The 21,038-nt window shown below is 42.9% G+C and overlaps 2 protein-coding genes across 2 annotated transcripts in view; one reads left to right on the top strand and one right to left on the bottom strand.

Annotated features, from left to right (window-relative positions):
* The window catches only part of baiap2l1b (BAR/IMD domain containing adaptor protein 2 like 1b), a 33,688-nt gene extending 22,777 nt beyond the window's left edge, over nt 1–10,911 (top strand). The window contains exons 12-14 of the mRNA XM_030735983.1: nt 977–1,199; nt 9,985–10,031; nt 10,118–10,911. Coding sequence (XP_030591843.1) covers nt 977–1,199; nt 9,985–10,031; nt 10,118–10,190 — 343 coding nt within the window. The 3' untranslated portion in view covers nt 10,191–10,911. The remainder of the gene's footprint in view (nt 1–976; nt 1,200–9,984; nt 10,032–10,117) is intronic.
* A 161-nt stretch (nt 10,912–11,072) lies between these two features.
* On the bottom strand, nt 11,073–16,667 carry bri3 (brain protein I3). Its single transcript, XM_030736638.1, has 3 exons — nt 16,112–16,667; nt 15,020–15,128; nt 11,073–12,372 (listed from the first exon to the last, which is right to left on the bottom strand). The coding sequence occupies exons 1-3, from the start codon at nt 16,254–16,256 to the stop codon at nt 12,240–12,242; spliced, it is 387 nt and encodes a 128-aa protein (XP_030592498.1). The 5' UTR covers nt 16,257–16,667; the 3' UTR covers nt 11,073–12,239.
* Between the last annotated feature and the right edge of the window lie 4,371 nt (nt 16,668–21,038).

Here is a 21,038-nt window from a genome sequence, read left to right as displayed (position 1 = left end):
CTCTGAAGTGGGGATGCATGGATGCCCCCCAGGGTCAGCAGCAACCCCAGGATGAAACCAGCCTTCCCCCAGGCCCCCATTCAACTCCCGCCGTGGGCAGGGTGTAGGAAGAAAACCCCCCCACCCCCACTTCAGTGTTGGAAGTGATGGAATGGGTGCATGTGTTGGGGTGTGTGATTGTATGAGGTGTAAAGCTGTGTGTAAAACTAAAGTCCTCCCATTCTTTGACCTTTGATTCCCACTGTTAAGCATTCTGTCTTAAGTCTCTGCATTTTTTGTAATGTTTTTTTTTTTTTTTTTTAAACAGTGCTTGTGGTTTACCTGACATAGTAAATGTTTCAGAGCCCCTGATAAAACTTAAATAATCTGTGATCAGATGAATCCTGTGAAGCCCTAAAATCTTTTTTTTTTTTTTTTTTTTTTTTTTTTTTAAATGAATCAAAAATTAGACTTTTCGCACATGCCCAGCAAAATCTCAGGAAACAGGATGCTGTTTGCTGATGAATAGATTTTGCTGCTGATGAAAGAGATAGAAAAGGTTCAGTCCACTCCAGGCTTTTTCTTCAAAGAGACTAATCCCTGTCGGATTAATTTATTAGATCTTAATGTGCTGCACCTCCCACAGAGAGACTGCCAGCCAGCTACTACCATCACTCCCGGAAAGTGAAAACTTAAGCTATAACCGGCACCTGGGGACAGAACACACATATATATCCACATCCTCCTCCTTTTGTCCATATGAGGACTTTCCATTGGCCACATTCAGCCTATATCTCTTAACCCTAAGTTTAATGTCACTATAAGCCAGTAACCCTAACCCAAGATACAGCCCTCAGACTGCCCTCAGAAATAGAAATGCAGTCTTCTAATGAGTTTGGTTATGTGGCCACTTCACTTCTTTTGTTGGTTTCTCATCTTATCTGTCTTTTTACCCCCCACCTACCATCTCTTATACTATCCTCCTCTACCTCTACAGTGAGACTGCTGCCCCGTACCGCAGCAGAAGTGTGGTTAACCTCCACCACCAAGACACAGAAACAGACGAGGCGACCATGATTCTCCCTCCAGCAGATTACAGCGACACCCCGCAACGCAACACAGTCAACAGCTACACCTCGTCCACCAGCACCATCGCCACAAATAGCAATCACCATCACTCCCCCACGCCCTCTGTAGCCTCCTCATCTGATCACAGCACGGTCAGTCAGTGGGCCAGCAATTTGGTTTGTGTGTTCTTATCAGTTTGTCTGATATGTTGGTGTTTAACAACACCATTGAGTCTAGTACAGTTAAGCCATGACTTAAAAAAGTGATTGATTTTTACCTGAGTTCAGATCTTAGAGTTTGACCAGCTTTCTTCTGCCTGACCTTCTCACCTAATATCTGCTGCAGCATGCCTCAACTGTTCTTACTGCCAGTGACGTGTCAGATGAGCTTTTTATGCCTGCCTGGAAATCTGCCCACACTTTAATACAATTTGAGTGTCAACTGACATAGACAGTGAACAAAAAATTAATTGTTAGGACTCAAGGACAGTTTTACACAAAGTATTGTCGGTTAAAATACATAAGCACAGACTGACTTTTGTTCATTTTGAGTTTTTCAACCAGTACTAGTTAAGTAAACTTTGTAATTTATTTATTTTTAAGACAAATTAAACATGCCAACAAAAGGAAATGTATCATCATTTTTCAGCAGCATGTAAAGGATGAATTTTCCAGGTTCAGGATTCAGAGAAACATGTATAAAGTGTAACTTGGTTACTCCAAAGGTGGGTGCTGATGCATGTAGGAATTCTCTGCAGCCTTACTCACAGCCGAAGGCTAAACAGAATAAGCAGTGACAGATGCTAGATGTATTCATAACTTGAATCACAATTTAGACATGCACCTTAGATTAAGACTGACAAAGAAACTGCTGTTTGGGGGGGTATCCAAAGTTGCAGTCCTAGGACCCTCAATGTTTCTTGGGAATGAAGACTCATCATCAGCAGGACACAGCTGTAATGATTGTTGTTAGAATAATCCCCAGTGTGCTGATGATGGGTCTCTGGGTGAGGCTGCTCCAATAAGAGGCATTCACACTGTGATAGAATTGAAAATGTGGTCTGATCAGCTAGGATGACAGTGCACACATACCATGCTCACATCGCATAATAATAAAAGAATCTTTTTTTTTGTTTTTTGTTTTTTTCTTTTGGCGTCACAGGCGACAATGTTTTTTTTTTTTATTTTTAATTATTTCAAGCATCTCTAAGAGCTGTATTTCTTACTTTGCAAATGTTCGTGCATTTCCATACCATGCAAAGCGACAGGCAAAGCTGCGGTTTCATTCTAGGAAAGCCTTTTTGTTTGGATGTAAATGCACTGCGGTATATAAAGGTCAAAGGCACATGCACAATCACATAGACAAGCTCTGCATATGCTCTACACTGATCTTTCCTACATCTCACTGACATTGCTTGCCCAGATAACCTGTGGACGACTTTATAACAGTTCTGTATAACAGTACTGGTCAGCTACAGTTGGATTTGGACTTTGCACATATTTCTTTTTATGCACATTCACGGTTTACAATGCAAAGCATAGAATTCAAATAAACCTGCACATCCATAGAAAACGATCTGCTCAATATGCATTTAATTTTCACACACAGTCAAACCTTCACTCCTGCTCTCTGGAGGTTGTTGCTGATGTCACTAACAGTTGTTTTACGGTCTTTCTTTAGAGCGCTTACAATGTTTGTCATCAACCGCTGCTGTTGTCCTTGGTCTGCCTGTTCGACATCTGTTACTTAATACACCGGTGATGACGTTCTTCTTCAGGACATCCCAAACAGTTGTACTGGCAACGGCCAGTGTTTGTGCAATGGCTGTGATTGATTTTCAATCTTCTCTCAGCTTCACAATTGCTTGTTTTCACCCATAGACAGTTCTCTGTTTTTCATGTTGGTTACTCCTCTAACTATAAATGCACAGGCAAAACCCAAATCCGAACCTGAGTCTAGAAATTCAACGCTTTTTGTTTGTAATCAATGTAACAGGGCACACCTGGGCAACAAGCCACACCTGTCAGTCATGTTCCAATATTTTGCTAACAAGAAAAATGGGTGGGTTCAGACAAAAAGGTGCTCCAATAATATTTGGTTAAATGTCCCTTTGCAAGTTGCACCTTGATCAGTTGCTTTTGGTAGTCATCAACAATCTTCTGTCATAACTCTGGCTGGATATTTGACCACTTTTCTTGGCAGAATTGGTAGAATTAATTTAATTCATTTGGTTGGTTTCCTGGCATGGAACTGGCTTCTAAGCATAGTCTGCAAATTTTCAATAGGGTTAAAGTTGGAGCTTTGGGAAGACCATTTCAGAAGCTTAGTGTTAGCCTGTTTTATCCATCCATTCTCTTCCGCTTATCCGGGGCCAGATCGCGGGGGCGGGAGCCTAAGCAGAGAAGCCCAGGCTTCCTTGTCCCCAGCCACCTCCTCCAGCTCATCCGGAGGGACCCCAAGGTGTTCCCAGGCCAGCCAAGAGATATAATCTCTCCAGCGTGTCCTGGGTCTACCACAGGGCCTCCTCCTGGTGGGACATGCCCAGAACACCTCACCCAAGAGGCGGCCAGAAGGCATCCTAATCAGATGTCCGAGCCACCTCAACTGGTTCCTTTCGATGAGGAGGAGCAGGGGCTCTACTCTGAGACCCTCCCAGATGGCCATACTCCTCACCTTATCTCTAAGGCAAAGGCCAGCCACCCTTCAAAGGAAACTCATTTCTGCCGCTTGTATTCACGATCTTATTCTCTCGGTCACTACCCAAAGCTCGTGACCATAGGTGAGGGTAGGAACGTAGATTGACCGGTAAATCAAGAGCTTTGCTTTTACACTAAGCTCCCTCTTCACCACGACAGACCGGTGCAGCGTCCGCATCACTGCAGAAGCAGCCCCGATCCGTCTATCGATCTCCCGCTATCTTCTCCCATCACTCGTGAACAAGACCCCGAGATACTTGAACTCCTCCACTTAAGGCAAGAACTCGTTCCTGAGCTGGAGAGGGCACTGCACCCTTTTCCGGCTGAGGACCATGGCCTCAGACTTAGAGGTGCTGATTCTCATGCCGGCCGCTTCGCACTCGGGTGCGAACCGTTCCACTGCGAGCTGGAGGCCCCCCCCTGATGAAGCCAACAGAACCGCATCATCTGCAAAAAGCAGAGATGAGACTCTGAGGCCACCAAGGAAGAAGCCTTCCGCCACCTGGTTACGCCTAGAAATTCTGTCCATAAAAATTATGAACAGAATTGGTGACAAAGGGCAGCCCTGACGGAGTCCAACACCCACAGGAAACAAATCCGACTTATTACCGACTATATGGACCAAGCTCTCACTGCGGTTGTACAGAGATTGTATGGCCCGCAACAACGGGCCAGACACCCCATACTCCCGCAGGACCTCCCAAAGGATACCCCGAGGGACACGGTCGAATGCCTTCTCCAAGTCCACAAAGCACATGTAGACTGGTTGGGCAAACGCTCACGCACACTCAAATATCCTTGAGAGGATGAAGAGCTGGTCCAGCATTCCGCGACCAGGATGAAAACCGCATTGTTCCTCCTGAATCCGAGATTCAACTAACGGACGGACCCTCCTTTCCAGCACCCTGGCATAGACCTTTCCGGGGAGGCTGAGGAGTGTGATCCCCCTGAAGTTGGACCACACCCTCCTGTCTCCCTTCTTAAAGATGGGGACCACCACCCCGGTCTGCCAATCCAGTGGCACTGCCCCAGATCGCCACGCGATGTTGCAGTGGCATGTCAACCAAGACAGCCCTACAACATTCAGAGCCTTCAGGAACTCAGGGTGAATCTCGTCCAACCCAGGGGCCCTGCCACTCAGTGACTACCTCAGTGACCTCACCCCCAGTGATGTTCAAGTCATCTCCCTCATCCCCAGACTCTGCTTCCACTACAGAAGGCATGTCAGTGGGATTCAGGAGGTCCTCGAAGTATTCCTTCCACCGTCCGACTATAGCCTCAGTTGAAGTCAGCAGCACCCCACTCGCACTATAAACCATGTGAGTAGTGCACTGCTTTCCCCTCCTGAGTCGCCTGACGGTTTGCCAGATTCGCTTCGATGCCATCCGAAAGTCTTTTTCGATAGCCTCACCGAACTCCTCCCACGCCTGAGTTTTTGCTTCGGCCACTCCCCGAGCTGCATTCCGCTTGGCCTGCCGATACCTGTCAGCTGCCTCCGGAGTCCCACAGGCTAACCAAGCCCGATAGGGCTCTTTCTTCAGCTTGATGACTCCCTTCACCTCCGGTGACCACCATCTGGTTCGGGGGTTACCACCACGACAGGCACCAACCACCTTGCAGCCACAGCTCTGAGCAGCAGCCTCAACACTGGCGGTGCGGAACATGGTCCATTCGGACTCAATGTCCTCAGCCTCCCTCGGAATGCTGTCGAAGTTCTGCCGGAGGTGGGAGTTGAAGATCTCCCGGACTGGGGCTTCTGCTAGGCGTTCCCAGCACACCCTCACAATACATTTAGGTGTGCCAGGTCTGTCCAGCATCTTCCCCCGCCACCTGATCCAACTCACCACCAGGTGGTGATCAGTTGACAGCTCAGCTCCTCTCTTCACCCGAGTGTCCAGAACATACGGCCGCAGATCTGATGATACGATTACAAAATCGATCATCGATCATCGACCTGCGACCTAGGGTGTCCTGGTGCCATGTGCAGTTATGGACATCCTTATGTTCAAACATGGTGTTCTTTATGGACAAACTGTGGTTTGCACAGAAGTCCAACAACAAAACACCATTTGGGTTTAGATCGGGCAGGCCGTTCCTCCCAATCACGCCCCTCCAGGTCTCACTGTCATTGCCCACATGAGCGTTGAAGTCTCCCAGCAAGACTATGGAGTCACCAGATGGAGCACTCTCCAGCACCCCGCCCAGCAACTCCAAAAAGGGTGGGTACTCTGAACTGTCATTCGGTGCATAAGCGCAAACAACAGTCAGGACCTGTTCCCCAGCCCGAAGGCGCAGGGAAACTACCCTCTCGTCCACCGGTGAAAACTCCGACATACAGGCAGCAAGCCAGGGGGATACAAGAATACCTACCACAGCTCGCTGCCTCTCACCGAGGGCAACTCCAGACTGGAACAGAGTCCAGCCATTCTCCAGGAGACTGGTTCCAGAGCCCAGGCCATGCGTTGAGGTGAGCCCAACTATATCTAGCTGGTATCTCTCAACCTCACACACTAGCTCAGGCTCCTTCCCCACCAGAGAGGTGACATTCCATGTCCCAATAGCCAGTCTCGATAGCCGGGGATCGGTCCGCCAGGGCCTCTGCCCTCTGCCCTCGGCCACCACCCGACACACATTGCACCCAACCCCTACGACGCCTACTGCAGGTGGTGGGCCTACAGGAGGGCAGGCCCATGTAACCTCTTCGGGCTGCGCCCGGCTGAGCACCACGGGCTAATGCCTGGCCACCAGACACTCACCCTCGAGCTCCCTCCCCAGGCCTGGCTCCAGGGTGGGGCCCCAGTAACCCTATCCCAGGCAGGGTAAACTGTTCCCTTGCTGTTACAAACATAGGGGTCTTCTGAACCACTCTTTGTCTGGCCCCTCACCCAGGACCAGTTTGCCATGGGAGACCCTACCAGGGGGACAAGCCCCCGGGCAACATAGCTCCTGGGATCACTGGGACACACAAACCCCTCCACCACGATAAGGTGGCGATTCACGGAGGAGTAGCCTGCTTTATCCATTCCAAAACCAATGTTGATACGTGTTTGGGATTACTGTCCTGCTAGAACACTCACTTGTGTCTGAGTTTCAACAGTCTAGCTGTTGATTTGAGGTGAAGTTGAATAATTTAGAGGTAGTCCTTGACCCCTCCAAATATACCTTTTTGTCATTGTGTTCAAATAGTTCAATCTTTGTCTCATCTGAGCATAAACTTTCCACCAGAAGGCATTTGGTTTGTCCATGTGGGCAGCTGCAAATTTTAGTCAAGCTTGATGGTGGTGATTTTGGAGCAGGGGGTTCTTTCTTGGTTCTCACCCTCTCAGTCCATGGTGATTTAAAACTTGCTTTGTTGTGGACAGTGATTCTGGTGTTCCAGCAGTTTTCCATTCATTGCAGACTTGAGCCTTGGTGCTTCCTGGATTGTTCCTGAACATCCTAACCAATTTCTTCTCATCTAAGCATGACAGTTTGGGTCTTTTTCCAGTCCTTAGCAAAGTGGTGACACATCCAAAAACTTGTGTACAGTAATCCCTCATTTATCGCGGGTGTTACGTTCCAGGACCACCTGGAAGTGAAAATCCACAAAGTAGGGACGCTATATTTATTTTAATACTTATACATTATTTTAGTAGTTCTAAACTATTTTAAGTTTTTATAAATCCTCCCCACACACTTATACACCAAATATATACATTACTGTAGAACACATACTACGCATGTGAAGAACGAGTACCGCAAAAACCCGCAATACAGTGAAAATACCACAATAAATATTTTACGCTAACATTGAATGAAAACTTGCGCAACAGCGAGTCCACGAAAAGCGAAGTAGCGAGGGATTACTGTATAGTTGTTTGAACTGATGATTTTGGAATCTGCAGTTGTTTAGAAATGGCTCTAAAAGTCCTTCCCAACTTGTGTAAATCTACAATTCTGCTTCTTAGATCCTTGTACTTTCCCATTGTTCTGAGTATTGGACAATCCAATGAGTGCTTTCAGTACATGAAAGATCAGCCAAAAGGAAACCATGAAGTTACATAAACAAAATAAAACGGAGCCACCGTGGCTATTCTGTTAAGTTGATGTTTGACCCAGTTAAAGGTCAGATGGCAAATAGAGATAATCCTCTCCTTCTTGCCTGTATTCATTATTAACCATTCACTTGGGCCAGGTACACAGGCTGACATACAGTAGTGGGACCAAATGCATGTGTGTCCACTGTCAGGTGTATCAGTCTACATCCGGCACACATCTCCATCACTGGCTTGGCATTATGGTGGAATTCCACTCTGGGTGAACCTGACACCTACTTTACTTCTTTGTCGATCATTTCAATCTCTCACTCTCATCGTCATTTGTGAGTTCATCTTTTCATCCCTGTACCTCTTCTTCCTGCTTCACATACCACCCTCCAATAGGGTTCACTTCCAGTCTCAAACCCTTACCATAACTTTTCAAAACAGACATGCAGGATCCCAGAATAAACTTGCATGTGGGAAAAAGTTCTCTACAGCTACAGTAGATTATAATACTCTGTGTATGTGTGGGCGGCTGAGGTTGTGTGTTGGTGTGCGCACATGTTTATGCATGTGTGTTGAGTTAGTTAGCAACTTGGGCCTGAAACCTTCATGAATATTATTGCCATAATGATGCATTCTTCATCAGTTTATGTAGTTATCTCAGGTAATTTCCTCTGAATAAATTTCTATCCACTGTTGGTGTAAACTGGATGTTTTTCTTGGCTGTTTTTTTCTTCGTTAGTTAATAATTCTGTGTTTAAATAGAAGTGGGCTTTAAGCTACAGTGTTGTTTCAACATTCATTCCCTTGCTTGATGTCAACAAACTGGTTGGAGTCTATCAGTAAAGCCTGTTTTGTTTTCAGGTTTTTTTTTTATCTTTTAAATGATGCCGGTTGGCCTAGACAATGAAAGGTGAGAGAAGGAGATGAGATCTGGGGTAGGTGGGGTTATTGGAATGCTCTGTCACTGAGGAAAAAAATGCACCCTCACTGGTTTATGTGTATGTGGCAAAGATAAGGTAACGACTAACAGAAATGAGCGTAGTTGGAGGGTAGATGGAGAGGGTGAGAATATGATCTGAAAGCTTGAGATCTACAGAGAAAGTTAAACTAATGAGTATGCATATTAGGATAAAGCCAGTTTACTGAAGATTGTGCTGTCAGTTGGCATGTTGGTGCTGGATATATTAAACCTTATCCAGGATATGATTTATACAAAGTTCTACTGACTCTTATTTCAAGGATAAAATACAACTTTCTGTTTAAATAGATGTTCTCGCTTGCAGTCATTGTTATTACTATGTGATTTGTAATCCAGCGAACACTAAGACGGATATGAAAGTGCTGGGCCTCTGTGGAAATAATGAGATGAGTAGTGTCAAGACTGAAACACCCTGGACAGGGATGTCATTCACTCAGTCCACTCCTGACCTCTTGTGGAATCTGTCCAGTACTGCAGGTTGAAGGCTGGACGGCACTTTAAATTCAGTGCAGTGCATGTTGCCAGGAAGACAAACAATTGTCTTTAGTTTTTTGGCTCACAAGCAGGCTACACTTTATAAAACCACTACCATATCCAAAAATAACTCTTATTTACTACTGCTACCTTTACTTTATATTGAGCAGTAAATCATGTAGTGTAACACAGTTTTTTTTTTGTTTTTTTTTAATAATAAAAAAAAAACTGTTACTTTGGGGGATTGTAAGCTGAATGTACTGCCTATATCATGTATTTTTATTCAGTTGTGTATATTTTGGAGGGCACCACCAGGGCCCACAAAATAGGGAGTTATTTTGATTTATAGCTCAACCAAAACGGAGTTGTTTTTTGTTGTTGTTGTTTTTGTTTTTTGTTGGGTTTTTTTTTGGGGGGGGGGGGGGGGGGGTCAACTTGTTGGTAATGACTTTTGTGTGTGTGTGGGGGGGGGGTTGCACATTTGGGACTTCATCCTCAAGACTGTTTGCAGATCCAGGTTTCACACACTCTCTTGTGATGCGACTTTTTGTTTTCAGTCCGGTGTGTCCAATCTTTCAGTTGTAGGAAATACTGTATGTGTTTAATTTATATTAGAAATCAAAGAAATGTAAAACCAAACATGGCAGTAAGTCAAATGATTGGGGCATTAATAGTGCAAATGTGTCATGGTTTTGTATTTGGTTGGGCTCATGACTCAGATGTGATGGTGTACATTTTTTTTTTTTCTCTCACCCCCCCACAGGCCAGTCAGCCTAATGGCACCGCAAGACCTCCGCCTGCTTACCTCGCGTAAGTCACATAAGAACATGAGCAAGATGATTTGCTTTTCTCTCACTTGGACATGAACTCATCATCATCTGCTGCATTTTTCACAGGGGCGGGAACCCTTTCGCTACAGTCAGGCTACGTCCAACTGTCACCAATGACCGCTCCGCGCCAGTCATCTGATCTGCCTGCATTTCCACACACACTTGACTCCCACAAACCCTTTCAAACTTCCTGTCCAGCAGCTTCTCCTGATCTAGATGAAAATGAGAAAAATAAACTCTGATATGGAAGTATTGGGACCATTTTATTTACTGAAAAGATCCACATATATTTATGAAATATATATATATTTTTCTGTCTATTTTTGTCCTTCTGTGGTGTTAAAAATACTTAACCACATTCTTACCTGCACATTAGATATTAAATAATAAAAACGGTCAGAATAGTGTAATTGTTTGTTCATTGTCAAAATGACTGTTAAGAAATCATTTGTTGCCATAGGACGGTGGAAGAAAAAACTGAACAGGACCTCTGCATTTCACCCTCAGGTCTAGACGATGTTTCTACTCAGTGTCAATACAGAATACTTATATTGCTGTGAGGAGACGGTACAGTGATTTTTTTTTTTTTGTCCTTTTGTGTATACCTTCTTGTATATACATTTGCACAACCGATACTTTGTTGTCCTTGACCATCTAGCTTAACTACTGTAGTGTGGAGACCGCACTTCTGCCTTAATGACACATTTGTACTTACTGTAAAATGGTGTACCTGTTGCATTCTTCAGATTGTGGATACAAGTTGTTACAGTCACCTCATCTTACATTAACAGTACATTCAGTTCTTATCACACATGGCGAGACCAGCAGTGTGCCCCCCCCCCCAGTCTTTGACCCACATTACACCCTTTAACAGAATTAGCTGTATGAAAATAAAGATTTATTTCTTCAGTTTGCTGTTTAGTTCATGTAATCTACACAAAAGTGTGATGTTGAATGTTTGCATTCATTTATATGAGAAGGGTGGGGAGAAAAAAAAAAGCAAGGAGTCAACAATACAGGTAGTATTCATTTTTAATTACAATAACATATAAAAAAGTAAGAACCTCAATCATAACAGCGTGCGTAGTGTGTTTTCTAAAGCAAGATATATTTATTTAAATCCCTCCCACCCTGTTATAGCTCCTTTTCTTCTGCCAGGGACAGTTTTATAACATCTTGCTCTGATGGAAGACGTAGAGACATGGTGATACTGCAGATACAGAGACGTGGACATTCTCAATCGATTGTCTGGCTGGGAGGAATGGTGCATGTTGACTTGTCACACAGGAAAAGAAATCCAGAGCTTATACACATTACTGATAGATTGCTTCAGTTTTTAAACTCAGCATGCTTCCTTGAAGTAAATCTTAATTGAGGAGTCTGCGCTTTGACACGAGTATCCTTTTAAAATAAGAAGTCTGAAGTCAAACAGTGGTTGAGGTTGCAAAGTCGAGGGCATTTCAGATTGTATCTACCTGAGGTCTGCATTGGCCCTGGAAAGCACAACTCAGCAGAAAAAAAAAATAATAATCAGACAAACGGTCAGTGCAAATATGGCCCCAAGAAATAAAAACATAAAACTAATACAATTCCACCATTTCAGCTGGAACACTTTATATCCATGGATTTATATTCACCTTTAACATGTTCTATGTGTTATTCCATGTAATACAGTGACCCAAACAAGGAACAAAAAAAATCTGAGAAAATTCCAAAAAAAGAAAAGCTAATTCAAAGATCTGAGGGCACTGTGTACTAAGCACAATGTTAACAAAAAGAAAAAAAAAAAAAAAGGAAAAAACTACATCTACCTTGGTTAAATGTGACTTGGCAAAACAAAGGAATCTGCTCAGATCCTCGGATAAAGAGCGAAATCTTCAAAAGAAATCATGACTGATGGAATCTGATGATCACTCAGCATGTAGTGAAGGCACTGACAACAGCTGGACACTTACATATATTAGGGTACATCCTCAGCTTGCAAATGAAAACATTTCTACACATGCCTCTAATAGAAACATCGTAATTTATGGCAATATCTAGATCATTTCTCACATAATGGTAGAACAGCAATGTGCAGTATTAACAAAAGATAAGAAAATAAACCAAAAATCCTGGATTATCTATGTGTGTGTGTGTGTGTATGCATGGGAGGAGAAGCGTGTGCGAGAGCTGTAGTTTGGTCCATCTAGCCGAAGGTGGCGCCACAGTTGGGACACCTTCTCTGGCGCAGTGCAAAGCAGAAGAGGATACCCAAGGGAAAGAAGAAGATGGCACACAGGATCCCCAGGCAGGTGAAGTCATCCTCGAGGACACCAACTCTGTAACACACACACACACACACACACACACACACACGAAAGCATTAGTAAGGACTAGATGGATGGGAACACAGTTTATTTATCTGTAGCATAAATTAGATTCATTCTGTGCTTTTAAATATATTTTATTCATCTGATTAGGTAAGTCTACCCGAGCCTGGATCTTTTTTTGTTTCTTTTGAGGATCTTCAAAAGCGACTGAGTTGCGACCTGTATCACATGGTGCAAACAGCATTTTCCTGATTACTTATCTGCCATCTCTCTCCAATTATCTCCCATCAAGTATCAAGTGGACACTGTTCAGTTGGCATTTGACTTCATTCTTAAAACAGGAGCTCTATTTGTATTTACTCACCTGGTTCGTGATTGTAACTAATAAACCAAAAGGAAAAGCTTAAAGTGTCAGATTATTGACACTCGGTTTTGGCTCATGTTCATACTTGGATTTATAGCAAAAAAAAAAAAAAAAGGATCTGATGACCTTTAAAAATAGAAGAAATGCTAGACGTGACAAATACCCAAATAACTCAATAAATGTCAGGACACGGAGCGGTTTGTGGTCCTGTGACCCTTCTACACCAACCAGTGGGGCCAGTAAATCTGCTGGAGGTCCCAGGAAGGAACTAACCAAAGCAGCATATCCAGCTAAACTATAAAGAAATGGGAAATTAAATGAGCCATCGGAGCTTTTCAGAGTGTCAGATTCTGTTAAATAAAACCGGCTTTTATCAAATTCAACACTAGATCCTGCTGTGATGCTGAACTGCCTTTAACCTTTATAATGCTCTTTAAATAAAGCTTGCTTACACTTCCATTTGACCTGTTGTGCGCCGCTCGATGTGATGCGCCATGGCACAGGTGTTTGTGTTTGCTCAGCTTATTTGGACACTGGTACCAGGAACTGTGCCCGTCATTGACCCGAGCGACGTGGCCACAAATGCTGACTAAAGCACGCCAGCCTTTTTCAGAGTCTGCTGAATGTCTTACATACTGCTGGCACACTCAGTATATTTGGGTGTATGTCTGCTGTTAAATCAACTTCTATGCACATCTATTATGCTTTTAGGAAGTGCTTTATTGGGAAACTTCACTTAAATAAATAAATCAGCAGCAAAAAAAGCAGATAAAGCTGATACCACAACTATTAAAGTATTTTTTTTTTAACCACTGACAGTCATTCAGTATTTATTGCATTTTTAGTTACTTACTAATTTGAGTCAGTCAGCCCCAATTTGTTCCCCCTTATGTGTGAATTTTACTAAGTTTCTTCATGAAAATTACCAAGCGAATGCACAACTGAGCATGAAAAACAAAAACATTAGAACTGCACTTTTTAAATAATTTACAACTTTTTGATTTGAATTTGATTTGCCAATCATTCATATGGGTCAACAACTTTTCCCCAAACCGCAGTACGGCTCTGTGGGAAAAGGTTCTGGGTGCTTATGAAACAACAAAATACAACTCCTCAACGTAGGTGCCACTAAGGTGAACTCCTAAGAATTTTAAAACTACACAATTAATTATAATGAGTGTGTCACATTTCCATTCCATATTTATGTGAACTGTGCCCTGCAGTCACCTTTGCCTTCGTCACGTCTGAGGCTGAGGTCACTTGACTGACAGGATGTGGATTTATCACAGTGACACCGACATGAAACTGTCACTCGCAACTGAAAGTTACACATCTGCTTAAAATTAGATAAGACTTCAGGGCCCCTATTCCTTCCTGAGTCTTTTATGAATGTAAACTTTTATCTGAAAAGGCAAAAATAATACAAATATAAGTTTTTATAGAGCTGTCTATATGCTGCTCAGCTAGATTTGAGATATTTCAGTACAGTTTTCCAAGGATGAGACCTTTTAAATAAGGAATACAGATCCTGTCAGGACAAAATGAGCCACTATGAATGGACCCAGAACGGAATTAGATGGGATGTGCTGGGATATGAAAGGAACCGAATCAGATCCGGGCCTGATCCAGTCTGAATCCGTGATCCTTATCCATTTTGGATCAGTCTTGCTGTGCAAGTGGACTCAGACCGAGTTTGTGATCCGTTATGAAGCCTATGATTCCTATGATGAAGAAATGAATCAGAGTGTCAGTCAGCTGGTTTATTTGCAGCAAGACATGAGGATTCAGTGAGAAACAGAGTTCAATGCAGAAAACCCGCTAGCGAGCAGGTTTAGTTCAGAGTTGAAGCTAACTCTCATTCTGGAACGGAAAACCCAGAGTTTCCCTCATCTCAGGGTCAAAAACCTCAAAGTTGTTAGCTAAATGTGCTTCCTGGAAAAGGGCCCGGGTGTGACACGATACATGTCAGAGCAGTGAAATCAGAAATACAAAATAACCACACTGCATAAACACAAATAGAGACACCCACACTGACCATAACTGAAGACATCAGCCTCAAAACGAACTGTTCGCAGAAATCAGGTTAACCACGGTGAGCACATGACACTCCTCGTGCTAATCTGGGAATAATCATAGGGCCAGCGGTGTTTTACTGTCTCCTTCCTGAATATATAGCTAGGAATTGTGCCCAGTGTCCCCACTGATATTTAGTATTTGTATATGAACAGTAACTGTGCTTGTGCTTTTTATTAGCTCTCCATTAGCCACACTCTAACATGTCTGTGTCCTCACCTGCAAGCAGGGCAGCCTCCCACCACCACTACAGAGGGTTGGATGATGGTGTAAGACCCGGTGTAGGGCTGCTGGGATACAGCAGGGCCCATTTGGGCTGATGGGTAACCTGTAGATTAGAAGAAGTAGGTGACACGTTATAATTTACCCAGATATCACATGCAAAAATTCACTGTCAGGTCAGAGTCTGCATTTATTGCCATGAACAGCGCAATCAGATAGTACTCAGACTGCAATAATACAACCCACTGTAACAAACTCCTCTGAGCACCAACAGATAATCTGACTTAATTTGAAGTGTGACTGTGTAAATTGGAGGGCTGCCGATTCACTGACCATATCTGCAGTAGTGTTTGTGTGACACGCTGAACTTTGATACTGTAGCTGTAATTCTCAGAAGTGAAACTTAGTTAAAAATGTCGAAACAGACCAGTTTCTCTGATGAGATGGCCAAAAGCATGTGGTTCAGCGAACAGGAAGCTTCATGCAATTGCAAGCATAACTTCCTTGATGTTGTCCTTATACAATCACAGTCAGGTGATGAGTGCCTGCACTTCACCGTACAGCAGTCACAAAGTTCAAGGGGCCACAACAGCTGTGCTCTAGAAGATGGTGCAAAGTTACCAGAACTTTTACATCTTTATATGATTTTGATTCCTAAATTTAAATAAATAAATAAACACAAAAGATGATTTGCTGAAATGCGCCTTTCTCATCTTACTGTAAGATTTAGTTATTCTTTGTGGGTTCACTCCTTCCTTTAAATCTGCGTACTTTCTAATTTGGGAGAAAAAAAGCACTAAAAGGTCAGCTCAAAACGTATCTTTTCACACATAACGCATGCGCAACACTTGGTAAACGAAACTGACGATCCTTTGCCGAAACTCAAAGTCTCTGTGGTTTTTATAGCCAAAATTAAATACTCTGTGGCGCACAAAGACTGAGGGAAATAAAGGCCCCAAGAGATTTCCTTTAAACAAAAACGGAAGTGCCCAGGTGTGATACCTTTCTCACTTGACGTTTAGTTAACTACTTTAATTTCTGGTGTGCGCTTTAACCGCGTACATGACTTGAATAAATGGAGCTACTTGCCTTGGCCATCGGGGTACGCGTAGGGTGGCGGGCCCGCTGGGGGGATGGCCCCATAGTTTAGCTGCTGTGGGCCGTACTCGTAAGCAGCCGGGACGGCGTTGTAGGCGGGCGGTCTGTCCTGGAGAAGAGGTTTGCTGTCCACCATCTCACCCGACGTAACGTGTCCTCAACTTGTCTCGTTGTCTGACCTCAAATCAGCCACAGAAAAGGGTCGAAAACTGAACTACTTGGCGTTTGTTGCTACGTGACGCTGGATAGTACGCAGTGGCGACAAAAACAAAGAAAATACGCAGCGTAAAAATGAAACTTCGTCCCTCTCCATGCGCCAACTTTGTCCCCGGCGGCGCAACAACCCAAACGTCCAGTTTAGAGACGGGAATGATCTGAGTTTGTCTGGTAAATGGTTAACTCAACTCCATTTCCCTCCTTAAAGTTGGTCCTCTGATACCAAAACAACAGTCATCTGTCATCACAGCGCCACAAAACTCAACTGGAAGTCGGAAAAGCTTTTCCTTTCTGTCTGGATTGTCACAAGAGAAGAATCATGTGATGAGCTGCTGTAGCGCCTCTGCGCAGTGAAAGGCTTCTTAAAGCGACAGTACGTGAAAATAAAAGCCTGTGTGAGGGAGCTGCTGCATGCAGCTCACTGCAGTGCCTGCAACTCTCTGACAGAAAAGGGCACGATTATCTCCTGAGACGAGCTGATTTTTATTTTAGTCATTTTCTGCACATAATGCAGGAATTGAATGGAACATATTGGCTGTTGTTTCAGTGCCTCAGAGTCTGAGGAGAAAGCAGACGTGTTTACTCTGTGACTTACATAATTACTGCCCTTATTAGTACCTAACGTTGCATAATATTGAGCTCACATCCTTAATCGGGGGGGGGGGGGGGGGGGGGGGGGGGGGTTGTCTAAAGGATCTTACAAATTCCTGGCAATGCCAACCGGTCATAATCAGCAGTTTATAAAAAGGTTAAAGGGGCCATATGCTAAAATATTGCTGTACTTTTAATAAGTTAAAATCAAATAACAAAAAGGAAATTAAATGCGGAAATAGCAAATGATAGTTTTAAAAATGGGAAATGGGACTCTGTGACATCCAGTTTCAAAGCTTCAGGTTTAGCATTGTGGGCTATCATCCATATTTCCATATTTAGAAGTGAGTTCTCAGCTAATGCCTGGTTAGCAAAGGACATTCATAGATTGTATTGGTACATACACAAAGGTAACAGACAAATTAAATTAACCCATATTTGTGTTAGTCAGTGGTGGCCCACCACATTATTCCCAGGAGGTTATGTTTGTGTGTCATTCTGCCTGTAAACACAATAGCTCGAAAAGTTTCAAGTGAATTCTGATAAAACTTTGTAGGGGTGCAGCATGGGGTCATGCTAACAATTCCTTAAAATTTGGCTTACATCCAACAAGGTCTTCAAGGTCAACTTTATGATTTATTGGTCAAAAGTGGACAAAAAGCCTTATAACTTTGAAACTATGATTCTTACAAGTCTTTTATCTTTAAAAAGAACAAAGACAGCAACATGAATACTTACAAAATACAATACTACTCCCTTAAAAGTAAATACTGCCCAGAGAGTGTGCTGCCTTGGTGGAGGTTTGTTCTCCTAGAGTCCTTCTAGATGTGTTACTATATCAGTGCACCTATAACAATGTATGTCAAAAATACTTAACAGAACCCTGAACAGGATAAGTGGAAGAGAATGGATGGATGGATACTTAACAGATGTTTACTTTAATTCCAGTACAGACCACATACATGGTTATTATTTGGAATTTGCCTCTGCTAGACCACATTTATGAACAGCAGTTCTACTCATTTGTGCTAAGCTGTACAACACATGAGGGGCAGTTTGTGTGTGTTGCATATGTATTTCTTGCTCTTGTTGCATGTATGCTGTGTCTTCTTGTCCATCTTCGACACATACATTGCAGCTCTCCTTTTTGTTGCTATAGAATTTAGATCAGGGAGGATCTCCTGATGTGGAGGGTTTTCTAAATGGCATCTGGGATGAAAAGCTCAAAGTCGGATTTGATATCATGCAGAGTAACCACCACTTGTGTTGGCCCTGGTTGTACCACACTGGTAGTCATGTGGGGTGGCTCATTCCTTGGGCAAGAAGACCATTCATTCGCTCCTTTTTTTTTTTTTTGACATCTGTATTTCTCAACTTGCTGATGCGCTTGTTTTGGAGCTGACTGACGGTCGACCTCATCCTTGTCTTCAGGCTACGGATTGATGATGCTGCTACAGCTCACCTGGTTGAGCAGTTGGCCCATGTGCTGAAGGTTAGATTCCTCACTGCATGGGCCTGGGTTTGAGTCTGCCCCAGACTTTTGCCTGTGAGTCATTCCCCTTCACTTTCTCCCTGTCTGATTCTGATTCTGATTCAACTTTATTGTCATTGTGCAGAGTAAACAAATACAGAGCCAACGAAATGCTGTAGCATCTAACCAGAAGTGCAAGATAGGGATTATATACATATAACACACAGTTAAAGTGCAGAAGTGACCAGATAGGTGAAATAAGGAGACATATAAGAATATTAAGACTATTAAACAGATAATCTTGATTGTACAAAATAGGCTAACATGTATTTACACAGAAATAAAAGTGACTAAAATAGCTACATGAATGGGTAATGAATGAGAATAAATAAGGTTAAGTATATAAGTATGGCAAGTATATACAGTATATGCATTATTGTTGTGCTGGTATAAGTAGTGCAATAGTGACATGTGCAAATTTGCAAAATACTGATTGTACTGATTGTATATACAGTCAAGATGAAACATTTGTAAAAAGTACAGAGTTAAATGTGGTACAAAGTGCAGTGATATTTTTACAATGGTGTGCTGGAGTTTAGCAGGGTTACAGCCTCAGCAAAAAGCTCTGCACTGTCCTTTCCAATAGTGACACAAGAACTTGTTCTGAAAAACCTTCCACTTCATCATCTTCATAATATTTTCTGTCTTTTAAAATCTGAGCAGAGAATCTTTTTACCATCTTCACCAATTTGCAGCTAGGCTAGAGCATGAGGAACTATAGAGTGGTTCCCACAAGACAGAGAGTAAAATCAGACAGGTGTAAGTGATTAACAATGTTGGAAGCTTGCGGGAAAAGCAGGAGCAGAAAGGTAAAACACCACACACACACAGTTACAGCAGGCCATACAGGAAGAGGACAGTGAAGAGACACAGCACTTCCACATTTTAATCACCCACAGTTCTACTGAAACCAAACACGTCATGTGTCATAAATGTGCAGGGGAGGGTTCCAGTTTGAAGTCATTGCAAATGTGTAATGTGATAAGTTCATCACAGAAAATGAGCCAATGTCCAGAAATCTGAGGATGAAATAATGAGAAATTGCATAATTTTTCTTTTAGTAAACATGGAAAATGGGTCAAGTGGAACCAAACACCACAAAAGGGTTAATCATCCACCAAAACCTGGCACAGACTGCTTGGACCGGCCATTAGTACAGTTAATCTCACAGCAGATCATATTTGATAGATAACTGCAATAAAAATGCTCCACATGGCACCTGCAATACAAATCAGGACAGGGGGTTCAGTTCAGTGCCTCCAATTAGCTGAGGTGATGCAGCCACTCCACAAATAATGAATAACTTCAAGCCTTAATACAATTTACACAAGTAAGTAATAAAAAAATAAAAAAAAAAATCACCCTGTGCAGCTGTCACAAGACAAAGACCAAACAGGGTTTGTGTGTGTGTGTGTGTGTGTGTGTGTGTGTGTGTGTGTGTGTGTGTGTGTGTGTGTGTGTGTGTGTGTGTGTATGTGTGTGTGTTGTTTGGGCCATGTTGTAAATTATTCCTAGAGTAAAATCTGACATTTAATTTCTTGGAAGTGCAGATTTGAATTTTGGCACTTCTGCAAATGTATTTGTCAGGTGAGATGTACGAGTTACTTTTAGGTATATTTTTACAGTAAAGTTTTACTTTCTGACATCTGTTTCACACACATCAAAAACAAAGATTTGAGGAGACTAAAAATGAATATGTTCTTTCCAAATTATCTTAACACCCTTTAGACTTGTTCTGCGTCATAGTGGACCTGATTGGGAACCACTGAGCTTATTAGTTAAAAAAAAAACAAACAAAAACTTGTAGCGCCTCAGCCAGGCGACACACTGGGGGAGCTTGACACACTGATGCATCGCTGTTATCAGTTGGTTCATAATTTGTGAATTATGTTTTGAATGCAGAACTTTTACCTTTACAGGACTATTTTTGCTCCGGTGTTGGCGGATGTGAGTACTTTCTGTAACACTGACGTTAGATCAGTCCGTCTGCAGGTTTCTCTGCCATCCAAAGACGCCACCTGTGTTGATCAGCATTCCCACAGCCAGACAGGAGGACATCCTTGAAGTCATGCTGTGGTGAGCCTGGCTCAGGGTTGGCCATCCCCTTTGTCTAAAGCTTCTACTATTTTCTGAAGCTCAGGTGGATCAAAGCGTGTCTGTCCAAGGTGCTGAGCTTGGGCCCCCCCGGAATAACTGAACTGTCCAAGGTGCTTATTGTCCACATTTACGATTTATACTTCATTAAACGCCAAAGTTATTCAAGAGCGTTGGAAATAAATGTTGACACTATTGTGACTTGTTTTTGGTCACATTAAATATTTCCTATATAAACGTATCCCATCAGCATCAGAAGTTAGAAGAAGGTATCTTTTTTTATTATGCAGGTTTGTAGTGAAATATTCCAAACTGTAACCAAGCTCGCGCTTCAATAATTAATCTGGCGCTGAATAAATTATTGAAATATGCCAGTTGATCAGCTGCAGCCGTCGGGGTAAAAAAAAGAAAATATATCAGGGGCTCCGGTGTTGGACCAATGGGAGAAAGAGAGCTCACGCTCCTGCCGAGTTTCAACCAATCAGA

This window comes from Archocentrus centrarchus, chromosome 8 (assembly GCF_007364275.1).
Source record: "Archocentrus centrarchus isolate MPI-CPG fArcCen1 chromosome 8, fArcCen1, whole genome shotgun sequence".
NCBI classification, from domain to species: domain Eukaryota; kingdom Metazoa; phylum Chordata; class Actinopteri; order Cichliformes; family Cichlidae; genus Archocentrus; species Archocentrus centrarchus.
This window is presented reverse-complemented; position numbering and strand designations above follow the sequence as displayed.